Source organism: Crocuta crocuta, unplaced genomic scaffold (genome assembly GCF_008692635.1).
Source record: "Crocuta crocuta isolate KB4526 unplaced genomic scaffold, BGI_CrCroc_1.0 scaffold233, whole genome shotgun sequence".
NCBI lineage: Eukaryota > Metazoa > Chordata > Mammalia > Carnivora > Hyaenidae > Crocuta > Crocuta crocuta.
This window is the reverse complement of record NW_027529526.1, coordinates 3,419,025-3,432,814: the sequence shown is the minus strand read 5'-3', so window position 1 is coordinate 3,432,814 and position 13,790 is coordinate 3,419,025. Positions and strand designations below refer to the sequence as shown.

General features: G+C 43.3%; 1 protein-coding gene across 12 annotated transcripts in view; it reads right to left on the bottom strand.

The window, feature by feature from the left end:
- The window catches only part of PLEKHA7 (pleckstrin homology domain containing A7), a 142,105-nt gene that overhangs the window by 50,964 nt on the left and 77,351 nt on the right, over positions 1 to 13,790 (bottom strand). For all 12 annotated transcript variants that reach the window (XM_077761136.1, XM_077761138.1, XM_077761147.1 and 9 more), the window contains one exon: positions 1,706 to 2,176. In XM_077761136.1, coding sequence (XP_077617262.1) covers positions 1,706 to 2,176 — 471 coding nt within the window. The remainder of the gene's footprint in view (positions 1 to 1,705; positions 2,177 to 13,790) is intronic.

The following is a 13,790-nucleotide window of genomic DNA, read 5'->3' as shown; positions in this document are numbered from 1 at the left end:
CTCATATGTGGAACAGGAAAAACTTAACAGAGGACCATAGGGGAAGGAAAGGGGAAAAAATAGTTAAGGAGAGGGAGGAAGACAAACCATAAGAGACTCTTAAATGTAGAGAACAAACTGAAGGTTGATGGGGGTGGAGGGGTAGGAGAGAAGGGAAAATGGGTAATGGGCATGGAGGAGGGCACTTGTTGGGATGAGCACTGGGTGTTATATGGAAACCAACTTGACAATAAACTATATTAAAAAAAATAAAATTCCATCTTAAAGAATAAGCCAGACCAAAAAAAAAAAATAGTTACTGGTTTTAAACCTTCCAGTGGCTCCCCCTTACTGCTGTCTCATATAAAATCCAATTTTTTTTTTTTTACCCTAGAGTAGGAGGCCCTGCATGATACGACGCCTGCCAGCTTTCCAACCTTGTTCAGCAGGGAGGGCACTTAGAATCACCTCCCAGGGGGCATCTATGTAGCCCAGCACCAAGAATAGAAGCTTCCCACCCCTGTGTCCTTGGGAAGCAGCTTTCTGTTTTTAACAAGACCCAAAATTCGAACAAATGGAATTGACACCTGGCCAGTCCCAGGTGGGAATGGGAAGGTATCTTAGCTACAACACAAAAGGCCTTCCTTTTCTGTCTATCTCACAACAATGCCTACCAATTCCTTGGGGGATTTCCATTGTAATTTCTCCACCATCTATCCTCACAAACTGCCCACCTAGACCAGATTAAAGAGGTTACACAATCTACACATACACACCACACGCACACACCTAGAAGGAAGCCTAGGCTATTCGCTTGGGAGCACTCCTGCCTCCACAGCCCAGGGGTGGGGGGAGGGCCGGGAATCTGGGCCCCACCAACAGGGAGAATGCAGTGTGGCATTTTAAAACATGTTTATCACAGGCAGATAAGTCTGTGGCAGACTTGGCCTGAGTCTGGCACATCACTGCAGCCCCTCTAGTCCCTGAGGAGCTTTCTGAATGCATCAGGGTCTCACTAACTCTTCTGCAGTCAGTGGTTTGTTTTTGAAGCCTGGGGATGGTGACACAATTTGCTGTCTTCATAAGAGGACAAAACGCAGTGGCCTCTGGAGAAAATGGAGAAGCTGGGTGACTCTGAATTCTTCACATTCAGAAAAGTGCCCTTATTAATCTAAAATTATAATAAAATGCAAATAGTGCTTTGCAAATAGCAAAAGATACATGCCCTCTAAATCATTAAAACTGCTTCTTGAAGGAATAGGTGTGATAAAGCCTCCTGTCAACAGTGCCTAAGCACTTCTCTGTGTGCCTGCAATTAAAAATGAATCTGTATTTACTCTAGTTTCTACAAATATTTCCCAGATGCAGAGAAGTAGCAGAGTAAAAGGAGAAGATCAGTTACTACCTACATGCTGTCTCCAGACACACTTGCTGGGGAACTGAGAAGCCACCTGATATAATCTCATACAAACGTGGCAGGTTCACAGACCCGGGTCTGCACTCTGGCTCTGCCACTTATCTGTGTGAGAAGCTCCTTCACTTCTCCAAGCCCCAGTTTCTTGGTCTACAAACTGGGGACATTGCCCCCTCCTTGCAGGGTTGTTACATGAATTTACGGAGCTAATGGAGGTGGAGAGTTTAAGGCCAGCATATGCTGGGTAAAAATGGCTTCCATTATTACATTATTATGCTCATCAGTAGCAGCCATCCTGAGTCTATTACTGACCTCCTGCTGTCCCCCTTCTGGGCTTTCGCCCAGTGCTCCACCTGGGCCAGGCTGCTCTTCCTTTGACTGTGCTTTTCAGGGTTGTTCCTGGGAGGAAAGGCCCGCTGATACCCGCCAGTCCCATTCTGCTCTCCTGGGCCATATGTGGTGGGAAGCACCCCATTCTTCTCTGCTCGTTGGGGCTGTGCTTGCTGGCTTCTCAGGCCACCAGGTAAATCCACGAACAAGGCATCCTCTTCAGCTGGTGAGTATGGGGACCTGGCCTTGCTCCTGTCCCGCTTGCCCTCCAGTGGGTCCCTCTGGGACTTGTAACGTTCTTCCTCTTGCTCCCGCCTCTCGAAGCCAAAGGAATCCTCATGGCTGCGATGAGGACAATCCCTTGCATGTCCAGGTCCCACACGGCCACACTCTCGACAGGACTCTGCATGATTGGCCTGGGGGACTGCCTGCCGCTCCACCTTCTCCATGTCCCTGCAATGAGAGAGGCATTCAGCCCATTCCAGACACAGCAGTGGCAGCTAAGATGCCCCAAAGAACATACTTTATACTCAAATTCCTCTAGGTCTTTGCATGGACTGTTCCCTCTGCCTGGAACATTTTTCACACCTAGCCCTTCATTCCTCCTGCCTGACTTCTAGTCCTTTAGGACTCGAATTTGCAGAATTTAAATTAGGGAGGAAGAAGAACACACCCCAGCCCAGCCAGACCAGAAAATTACCAAGGACCCTTGGGTGGGGCAGCCAGTATCCCTGGAAGAAAGGTCCTGGCCTTGAAGACATGAATAGACACTTTTCCAAAAAAGACATCTAGATGGCTAACAGACACATGAAAAGATGCTCAACATAGCTCATCATCAGGGAAATACAAATATAAACCATGATGAGATACCACCTCATACCTGTCTGTCAGAATAGCTGAAATTAACAACACAAGAAACAACAGGTGTTGATCATGTGGAGAAAGAGGAACCCTTTTTGCACTGTTGGTAGAAATGCAAACTGGTATGACCACTTAGGAGAACAGTATGGAGATTCCTCAAAAAGTTAAATATAGAACTACCCTATGATCCAGCATTTGTACTACTGGGTATTTACTCAAAGGATACAAAAATACATATTCAAAGAGATACATGCACCCTAGTACATAGCAGCATTTTCAGTAATAGCCAAACTTTGGAGAGAGCCCAAATATCCATGGACAATGGATGAATAAAGTAAATGTGGTATATATACAATGGAATATTATTCAGCCATCATAAAAGAATGAAATCTTGCCATTTCCAGTGATGTGCATGGAGCTAGAGTGTATGATGCTAAGCAAAATTAGTCAGAGAAAGACAAATGCTTTATGATTTCACTCAGGTGTGGAATTTAAGAAGCAAAACAGATTAACATATGGGAAGGCAGGGAAGGAGAAGAAAGGGAAGCAAACCACAACAGACTCTTAAAGACAGAGAACAAAGTGAGGGTTGCTGGAGGGGAGGTGGGTGGGGGGATGGGTTAAATGAGTGATGGGAATTAGAGAGGGCACTTGTTGTGATGAGCACTAAGTGTTGTATTTAACTAACAAATCACTGAATTCTACTCCTGAAACCAATTTTACACTGTATGTTAACTAACAAGAATTTAAATAAAAATTTGAAAAAAGAGGGGCACCTGGGTGGTTCAGTCGGTCAAGTGTCCAGCTCCTGATTTTGGTTCAGGTCACGATCTCATAGTTGTGAGATGGAGCCCCATGTCAGGCTCCATGCTGGGTGTGAGCCTGCTTCAGATGCTCTCTCTCTCTCCCTTTGCCTCTCCCCTACTTGCGTGCTTACACTCTTTCTCTTTTAAAATAAATTAAAAAAAAAAAAAAGGGAAAGGAAGAAAAGATCCTGGCCTGGAGATCCATCACTCCTCAAATGACCAACTGAGACGGCTGTCCTATTTCCACATAAAAGCACACAATGGAAATGTTGCTACACTTACATCTTGGTGGCCAGACCCCAGACATCCTTGCAAAGACCTAACAACCTCAGCTACCAATTATCAGCACGGACTCAGGGCAGAATCGATCCAGTCTGGGGGATAGTTACTTTACACTGACATTTTAACTAAGGAAAGCGATCACAAATCTTACTGCACAGGTACTCTTCTGACTTACCCATGAAAACACAAAGCTTTGTTTAAAAAAAAAAATCAATTTCAGCATTTCAATTTCCATTTTGGGGACCACCCTCCTCCACTTTCGATCCATGTAGCTTGAGTGCTGCTGACTCTACTAGTCCCTGTCCAGTTGAGGCTCCAAGTCTCAGTAATCAGTTCAGAGGTTGACACATCACCTCTTCCAGGCCAGTCAGGGTTAGTTCTGGGGCTTTGGTTAGAGCTGGTCTCAAGCTGCAAAACTATATGGGAATCAGCTATTTGAGAATGAAACCAATACCAAGGAAAGCAGATGGAGAGAAACAATCCTAAAAATTAAACCTGAGTTCTGAGATTTAACCATACCTAAACCAGATATATCCTTGGATTTTCTGGTTGTGAACCAATAAATTCTCATTCTCACTTAAGCTAGTTTGAGTTTGGTCTCTGTTCTCTCAGTGGAAGAAGTCCTATTACATCACTTTATAATGACATATTTACATTGTGATCTCTGAGGGCTCTTGCATTCCTAATGTTCAGTTGGTCTATAAGCTCCAGTAGTGGGAATATATAGGAAATATTTGGAGACTACCCTTCAAGAAAGCAATTCTTACTCTACGTTCTTTCAGGGACCACTCTGTTCCATAGGGTATATTATAGACTTAAACTCTGTCTTTCCTTTCTTCCTCTAATCTTCCATAACTGCATCAGTGTAACCCCAGCCAGGAGTCTTTGGCTTGCCTGAGTTAGACTTTATCTTCTTTACTGTTTCTCAAACTCAGGAAACCACCCATGCATGCAGGCTTTGCTAAGGCTGCCTCCTAGAGGACTAGAGCTCTGGCCGCCCTCTTGGTCAGACCCCAGGTAAGTCACCAAAGCTTGATAACCTGGTCACTCCAATTGTGAGATCTAAGTAACTGTACCCCCTTGATATTCCCACCCCAAAGATAAACAGTACTTTATCACAAAAACCAGGCTGCAAAACAAACTTGCCATCTACATGTTATGACATTAGAACCAAAAGGAAAAGGGGGTTTTCTCAACTCCAGAAACCAAAGACTGAGTACGATGCCTCAGCCCAACCAACTGTCATGGGGATTTTCCTTTCTTTACCAATCAACTTCCATGTATTCACTGATCAACTATCTATCCCCACTGGGGCAGGCACTTGGAGAGATAAGAAAATAGCACAAAAAAATGATCTCTGCCATCAAAGTCAGATAACCCTAAAGCCTGATTTAATCATGGTAACCACATTTAATCCTGTTCTCATTAACTGACCCCAAACCACGGAAGTTTCCAGTCTTTTCTAACCTTGGAGCTCAATTTATAACTATAAACTTTCGTCTTTACTGTTTGTGTACATATGATGGACACACCTTTACATATGCCAGTACTTTCTGATAATAAAGTTGATAGAGAATGACAAATCCTTTTATCAGATTAATACCACCATTTACTGGAAAACCTTAAGAGAGTAGCTAAAAGAATGGAAGTCTGCTAGCTACCTGGCAGCCTTCTAGACTCTCAAACTTGGGATTATGAACAGTTCCTGATTTCTGACTGCTGGGCCTTACATAAGATGCTTGTGGCCCAAATATTCAGGCAATGGCTGCAGGTAAGAAAGGCGAAGGAAATGTCCTCTACTCCCCCACCTTAACTGACTTATTAAACAGTTAACTTAATGAAGTTATAGGATTTAAGGCAAAAATGTTTTCTGGTTTTCTCCCTGTTTCCCCCGTATTCCCTACAATTTAACACACAACTCACATCAGAAGACCTGTCACAAAATAGATTTGCAATGCTCAGTTTAGCACAATGGTGGGAAAGAATGAAGCACTCCTCAGCTCTCAATGACTGTGTCATTCAGAGAAGTTGGCCATTCAGGGCACATATGTTTAGCTAAGATGACACAAGCCTTTCCAGTGCAAGTTATTACTATCATTGTGAGTACCTGGATGCAGTGACTATTCAAAAACATAGGGAATTCTTGGCATTCAGTGACTATTTTGGCCAAATGTGTCAAACCTAGAGAGCATAAAGTTTAGAGCCAGTGAAATCCAGATTCAAGAGCTGCTTCCACCCAATACAAGCTGGGTAACCTTGAGCAAGTCCATGACCTCTCTGGTTTCCGGTTTCTCATCTGTAAAATGGGGACAACAACCGCTGCTTCGCTGGGTGGTTGTGAGGAGTAAAGGAGAGCATGCACTGAAAGAGCACAGCACAGTGCCTGGCAAACTGTGCTCTCAAATACAAATCTGTTGACTACATCTATTCTCTCCCTGTTCCCTGACCCAATTTCTTCTAAGTGGCAATGTATTTAGGAAAAACCTCACATTTCCCAACCTCCCTTGGAGCTAAGGGTGATCATGTGACTTAGATCTGGCCAATAAGATGTTAAGATATACACAGAAATTGCTGGGTGGGTCTTCTGGGAAAGTCTTTAAAAGAAGTCACACTTAACTGGCTTAGCTAACCCTTCCCTTCTTCCTGCCTGGAATTTAGACTGTATGCTGGACTACAAGGTGACACATATAATAAAAGCCACCCGCTTTTATAGCACCAGGGAACTACTATACCAGCCTAGACTAACTACCAAACCCAACTTGATTATGCCATTCTAAGTTAGGCTGTTCTGTTAGTAGCCACCAAACACAATCCCTAACTGTTAAAGGGGGGTAAACATCATTATCTGGGATTCGGTCCCTCCATTTTTAGCATATCACAGCAATGCTATGTGTCTGCTTAGAGCAAATTCTTGTTTCCTCCTGCAAGTGGGAAAAGCATTCACCTCAGTCTGGGGATACTTCTCTCTTATTGCTTTTCTTCACAAGAACTTGGAAGTTAACAGATCATACAAAGCACTAATTATTATTTTATTCTGCCTCTAAATCCTTCATCTCACCTGGAAATAAGAATATTTCCCTCTGTATTCATGCTACACACACACACACACACACACACACACACACACACACACACACACTAAATCTCACTCAGAGACTTGGATGGGAAGAGGAATGACAGCTTGTAGGGCCTTGGTTGGACTTTGGTCCAGTGGCAGACACAGCCCTTTTATCACAATTCCATTGGAAGATCTCTCCCTACTACCACACCTAAGTGACCCAACCAAGAGCCCAAGAACAAGGGCCAGGCCACTGATATTCTTAGAGTCTGGTCCGAGCCAGGTCAGGTGGCAGAAGTCCTGCCCTGGGAAAAGAAACCAGCTCAGCCTGTGTTGACGGATGCTGAGTCCTGAGCACTGACCCCAGTCTCAGGAGGACAGTGGGCTCAGTTAGAACTGACTATAGTCACACTCCATAGACTTGTACAAAAGGCTGAAGAGAAAGGGGCCCAAAGTATATTGGGAGCCTATGGCAGGCTTGCTCACTTGAATTAGTTCCTAGCATTTGAGGAAGGAAATGGCTGGTGAGAAATGGGAGACACGATCTGTTTCTTCTTTCCCCCAGAGTTAACTAGGGCAGTACCCCTGGGAGGCAGGGGGCAGATATCTGGCTCCCTCTCACGCTCTGCTCTAAATTAACAATAGAGGGTCTGACAGCTCTGACGACACACTCTCCAGTTCTCCAGGCTCTCCCTCCCCAAAGAAGAGTGAGGCTAAAGAATAAAGGAAACACCAGACTGCCAAGCCGAGATGCCTCTTGCCTCAGAGAGGTGGCTACTGGCAAAGTCCCTTGTGAAGTTTTAAGGATTGACAAACCAAACAAAGGAGGTCTGGTCACTCTGGGTCTCCTCACTTTATTCATTCCTGCCTGGAGAATCCTTCCTTCTTCTTTCTACCAAGTAAGTCATGCTCAACCATCACAATTTAACCCAACACAGTCTGGAGTTCTGGCCAAGTTCACTCACTTTCCCTCTCCCTATGGCAATGACAGCTTTAGGTCATTCTTTGTGTGTGTGTGTGTGTGTGTGTGTGTGTGTGTGTGTGTGTGTGTGTCAATGCTTGGTTATAATTACCATATGCTGGGTCCTCCTATGTGCCAGGAATTAGAAATTAGACCATCTCTAATCCCTACAACAATCATGCAAGGTCAGTACTGTCAGGCCCAGAGAGGCTGAGGGCACTCAGTAAGTACCAGATTACAAACAATAATTTCTCTACTGAAGAATAGGGACAATGGCAGCAACAGTTATCATTGAGCACTAACTAAACCCCTGAGCTAAGCAAATTAAATAGATTACCTCTTCTTATCATTGTACAATCCTCCAAAGCTAGGGACATTATTATTCTTTCACTACAGGTAATAAAGTGAAGCTGAAAGAGGTTAACCAACTTGCCTTGAATTATGCAATCAGTGACATACACAGGCTTCAAACCCCATCTGATATGACTCCAAAGCCCTGTACCTGGTTGAAAACATCTCCACAAATTACTTCTGCTCAGGATCCAAGGGGCTTGTCCAACCTCAGGTGTTCCTGCTACCCTTTACTCAAAGTGATCAAGGGTTTGGAAAGCCAAATATTTAATTCTCTGAAGAGAGTGCAAAGACCCAGCAATGTATGGGCTGTTTCTGAGCAGGCTGGTTCCCCACACGCCAATCCCACAACAATGGTCCACTGCCCCCTGACATCCCAAATCCTTATTTGAACAACTTACAGTTGTTCATCCAACCATCCACCGACCTGCCCAGCCAGCCAAACATCCGTGCACCCATTCATTAACTGACTGTTTACCATGTTCCAGGCACTGTTCCATTTTCAAGAAGCTTACAGACTAGTAGGGGTGACAATGAAAAAGCAGGCCAACATACCTTGAGCATGAAAGTCCTTTGCACAAGGAATGACACATTGCTACAAGCTGGGGTATCTATCACACTGAACGGTCAAGGAAGGAGGGAATAACATTTAGGCTAAGGCCTGAAGTATGTGCTGAAGTTCTCCTAGTAAGGGTAAGGACTGGGCAGTGGGAGGTGTGCAGATGAGCAAGGCCCAGATGGATCCTGGTGCCTCATGAGATGGACCTCTATCTCTCACCCAGATCCCATCACAGTCTGCTCTCCCCCCTTGCACCCTTAGATTCAGCGACACTCCCTGGCTTTCTGTTTCTCAAACAAACCAAGCTCATTCTTGCCACAGGGTATTTGTAAGGGTCCATTCCTTCTGTTTAAAGCACTCCACTTCAGTTTTGCATCCTTAACCCTCATATATCAGTTAGGTCTCACCTACATATACTCCCCACAGAGGCCTTCACTGACCACCCAAAAAAAAGTTAGTTACTCCCTGCCCCCTCACCTCTCCCATCCCATCACCCTATTTTATTGCCTTCATGCACAGATTATGATAGAATATCATCCTGTTGTTTACTTGTTTATGGTCTGTACCCACCATCCCTACCCAAGAATGGATGGGACTTTGCCTCTTTCTTTGAACACAGCATCTTTAACAGTGTCTGATATACAATATGCTCACAATTGTAGAATAAAAGACTAAATAGATGAATGCATGAGTACAGATGCACCCAATTCAAGAAGTTCAGTATGGTTAGGGCAAAGAGAATAGGGAATGGTGAGACACGAGCCCAAAGGTGTCGTAGGGACTAGACTCATACAGTGCTCAAAAGCCCTAAGGAAATTGGTTTTTACTCTAAAGGTGATTAGACAGTAATTTCCTACAGTCCAAAGACAGGACTACCAGTTACACAGAGACCAAGGAGGTTCGGAAACTGAGAAAAGAGATAAGCTGTCTTCTGATGGGCCCTCCTATTTGAGCTGCTTGTCAGTTTTGTGAGCTGTAAAGGCAAGCTGACCGCATTGCTTAGTGCTTTAGCTTGTTGGAGAGGACAAGACATCCTTAGACTAGAGACAAAAAGCGGTCCAATGGCAGGAGTTGGGAGGACAGATTTCAAGGAGGCTGTAGGGAATCAAAAACCAGTCCAAAGTCTGGCAAGTGGGAGAACATGGAAATGGGGGGAAGAAATTATCAACAGAAGGAGGTAGAGAGCAGAATTTGGCAGCACTGCTTGGTGCTCCTAACAGTGTATGGCATGGGATCTTAAGAATACATGAATGAATTTCTATCAAAGGTCTCTGAAGCCTATGTAGGAAACAAAAGGATAAAGACAGGAGTGGCAGCAAGAGTGTTCAACTCTGCTCTGGGTCAGAGGAATGATGTAAGAAGAGGCGGGAGGAGGAAGGAGGTGAGGGGCAGGTGGAGAGAGAGTGCTGCAGGAGCCTGAGCAGAGCAGAACCACAGTGACCCTGCTAGGGGATGAGCACATCCTAACAAGGAAGAGTGCAATTTGCTCACAGAAGACTCATCATCAATGTGATCCAGAGGATGGTCGATGAAACTAGATGGTTGTAAAGAAAAAAAAGCCAATGACATTGTCAAACCAAGTCCTACGGAAGGCAGCATATCCAATACAAATATCTTAGGGATCCTAGTGAGTAGGCACTTTATACATTCCTATTTTTAACTTAACACTTGTAATAGCCCTATGAACTAAGACAAACTGAGGTTTAAAAATCATTCCTGGGGGGCCTGGGTGGATCAGTTAGGCAGTTAAGCGTCTGACTTCAGCTCAGGTCATGAACTCATGGTCTATAGGTTCGAGCCCTGCATCAGGCTCTGTGCTGACAGCTTGGAGCCTGGAGCCTGCTTCAGATTCTGTGTCTCCCTCTCACTCTCTGCCCCTCTCCCACTTGTGCTTTGTCTCTCAAAAATAAATAAATGTTAAAAAAAATTTTAAAGCATTCCCAATCTGTACAAGTGACACAGCTAGAATGTAGTAGAGCTGGAATTTGAGCCCATGTCTATCTGACTTCAGACACTAAGCTGTGGGAGAAGAACATAAGGTAAAAGAAACCAATACAGTAGGAAGTGATGGGGGTGGGGGGGAATCAGCTGGCCTGGACAATAGTTGCTTAGACAGAGCCCGAGAGAATGACTTGTAGTGATACTGTCTGAGCCTTGAACCTAGCTGTTTCTAAAGCGAGATCTGTCCTGAAATTTTCAGTGAAGCAACCAACAAAGTCCTCCCTTTCTAAGGTAAATTTGTCTGCATTTTCTGCTACCTACAATCAGGAGTCCTACTATACCACATATGTAAGCATCTGCCTATGTGGATAAGGATAGAAGCACCTGGTGAGAAATTAGGGAGAGACTGAGACCATTACACGACCACTGGGGCCCTTCACTTAATACAGATGGAAGTTTTCCAATGCAGATCACAAAACTGGAGGAAAGGGAAGACTTAGTACTGCCTAATGAATAATTCTAACTAACCAAATGTCTGAACATCTTATTCTGAGGAAAAAGAACATTTAGTGAATCTGGAGTTGCTTAGCCGACAATCTCTTAGAAAGTTAAGAGGAAACATTATTCTACCTTTATTCGGACTCAGAAGGCAGGACAATTTATTTTTGTTTTGTTTTTTAAGGAAGGAAACTTAGGAAAACATGATTATGGGATTTTAAGAATTTATTAATGGAATAAGAAAAAATGTTAAAAGTTCAGAGAAAAATTAGAGACAGTACAGTGATCTGAGACCCTAAGAGGGAAGGAAGGCAGCCCAAGAGATAAAGGATGGAGCTCCTCCCAAACTGGAATCTGATAGTTAATTACAAAATCTTTAGGTAGGAAAAGGTTAAAAAAAAAAAAAAAAAGCCACATCTCAGGCAGCAAATTAATTCTCATCAGTTCAAGAAGTCATTATTTTTCAATCACAACACTTCTTCCTGTTAAGCCTGGTTTCATTCTCAGGCTATCTTTGCCCCAGTGCCCTAGTCAGTCATGATGAACTGAACAAAGATGGAACACAAGAACCCATTTGCCATTGCTGGTCTAAAGAAGCCAGTATAGGGGCTCCTGGGTGGCTCAGTCAGTTAAGCATCTGACTTAGGCTCAGGTCGTGATCTCCCAATTCATGGGTTTGAGCCCCACATCAAGCTCTGTGCTGACAGCTCAGAGTCTGGAGCCTGCTTCAGATCTGTGGCGTTCTCTTTCTGCCCCTCCACCCCTCAAAAATAAACATTCAAAAAAATTTAATAATAAAGAGGCCAGTATAACAACATAGATACCTGCCAGAGCTCAAGTTATAAAAGGACATGCACAAGAAATGGAAGCTGGGGCACAAGAAATGGAAGGTGGGGCACAAAATCAAACACAGATCTACAGTGGACTGGGCCCAGGAATGACGGCAAAAAGGGCAGAGAGAGTCTAGAAGGAGCTGAGGTTAGTTTATTTAAAGCAAAGCAAAACAAAAAACAAACTATTTTTCTAAAAATTAAAATGAGGGATGCTTGGGTAGCTCAGTCATTTAAGCGTCTAACTCTCAATTTCAGCTCAGGTCGTGATCTCACGGTTATGAGATCAAGCCACACATCAGGCTCCGTGGTGGGTGTGGAGCCTGCTTAAGATTCTTTCTCCTGGCGGCATAATTCCAGACTTAAAGATGTATTACAAAGCCATAATCATCAAGATAATATGGTACTGGTACAAAAATAGACACTTAGATCAATGGAGCAGAACACAGAACCCAGAAATAGACCCACAAATATATGGTCAACTAATCTTTGACAAAGAAGGAAAGAATATCCAATGGAATAAAGACAGTCTCTTCAGGAAGTGGTGCTGGGAAAACTGCACAGCGACATGTAGAAAAATGAACCTGAACCACTTTCTTATACTATACACAAAAATGAACTCAAAAGGGATGAAAGATCTAAACGTAAGATAGAAAGCCATCAAAATCCTAGAGGAGAAAGCAGGCAACAACCACTTTGATCTTGGGCACAGAAACTTCTTACTCAACAGGTCTCCAGAGGCAAGGGAAACAAAAGCAAAAATGAAGTACTGGGACCTCATCAAGATAAAAATCTTCTGGACAGTGAAGGAAACGATCAGTAAAACTAAAAGGCAACCGATGAAATGGAAGAAGATATTTGCAAATAATATATCAGATAAAGGGTTAGTATCCAAAATCTATAAATCACTTATCAAACTCAACACTCCAAAAAACAAATAATACAGTGAAGAAATGGGAAGAAGACATGAATAGACACTTTTCCAAAGAAGACATCTAGATGGCTAACAGACACGTAAGAAGATGCTCAACATCACTCATCATCAAAGAAATACAAATCAAACCACAATGAGATATCACCTCACACCAGTCAGAATGGCTAAAATTAACAACTCAGGCAATGACAGATGTTGGCGAGGATGCAGAGAAAGAGAAACTCTTTTGCACTGCCGGTGGGAATACAAATTGGTACATTCACTCTGGAAAACAGTATGGAGGTTCCTCAAAATATTAAAAACAGAACTATCCTACAACCCAGCAATTGCACTACTAAGTATTTATCCAAAGGATACAGGTGTGCTGTTTTGAAGGGATACATTCACCTCAATGTTTATAGCAGCACTATTGACAATAGCCAAAGTATGGAAAGAGCCCGAAGTCCATAGACAGATAAATGGATAAAGAAGATGTGGTATGTGTGTACACACACACACACACACACACACACACACACGTATATTTCATTCTTTTTGATCACCAATACTCCAGTGTGTGTGTGTGTGTATAAATATATATATATGTATGTGTATACATACATTGTGTATATAATATATATATATAATATATACACACACACACTGGAGTATTGGCGATCAAAAAGAATGAAATTTTGCCATTTGCAACAACATGGATGGAACTAGAGTGATTTATACTAAGTGGAATTAGTAAGAGAAAGACAAATATATGACTTCATTCATACATGGAATTTAAGATACAAAACAGATGAACATAAGGGAAGGGAAGCAAAAATAATATAAAAACAGGGAGGGGGACAAAACATAAAAGACTCTTAAATGTAGAGAACAAACTGAGGGTCGCTGGAGGGGTTGTGGGTGGGTGGATGGGTTAAACGGGCAAGGGGCATTAAGGAGGACACTTGTTGGGATGAGCACTAGGTGTTATACGTAGGGCATGAATCACT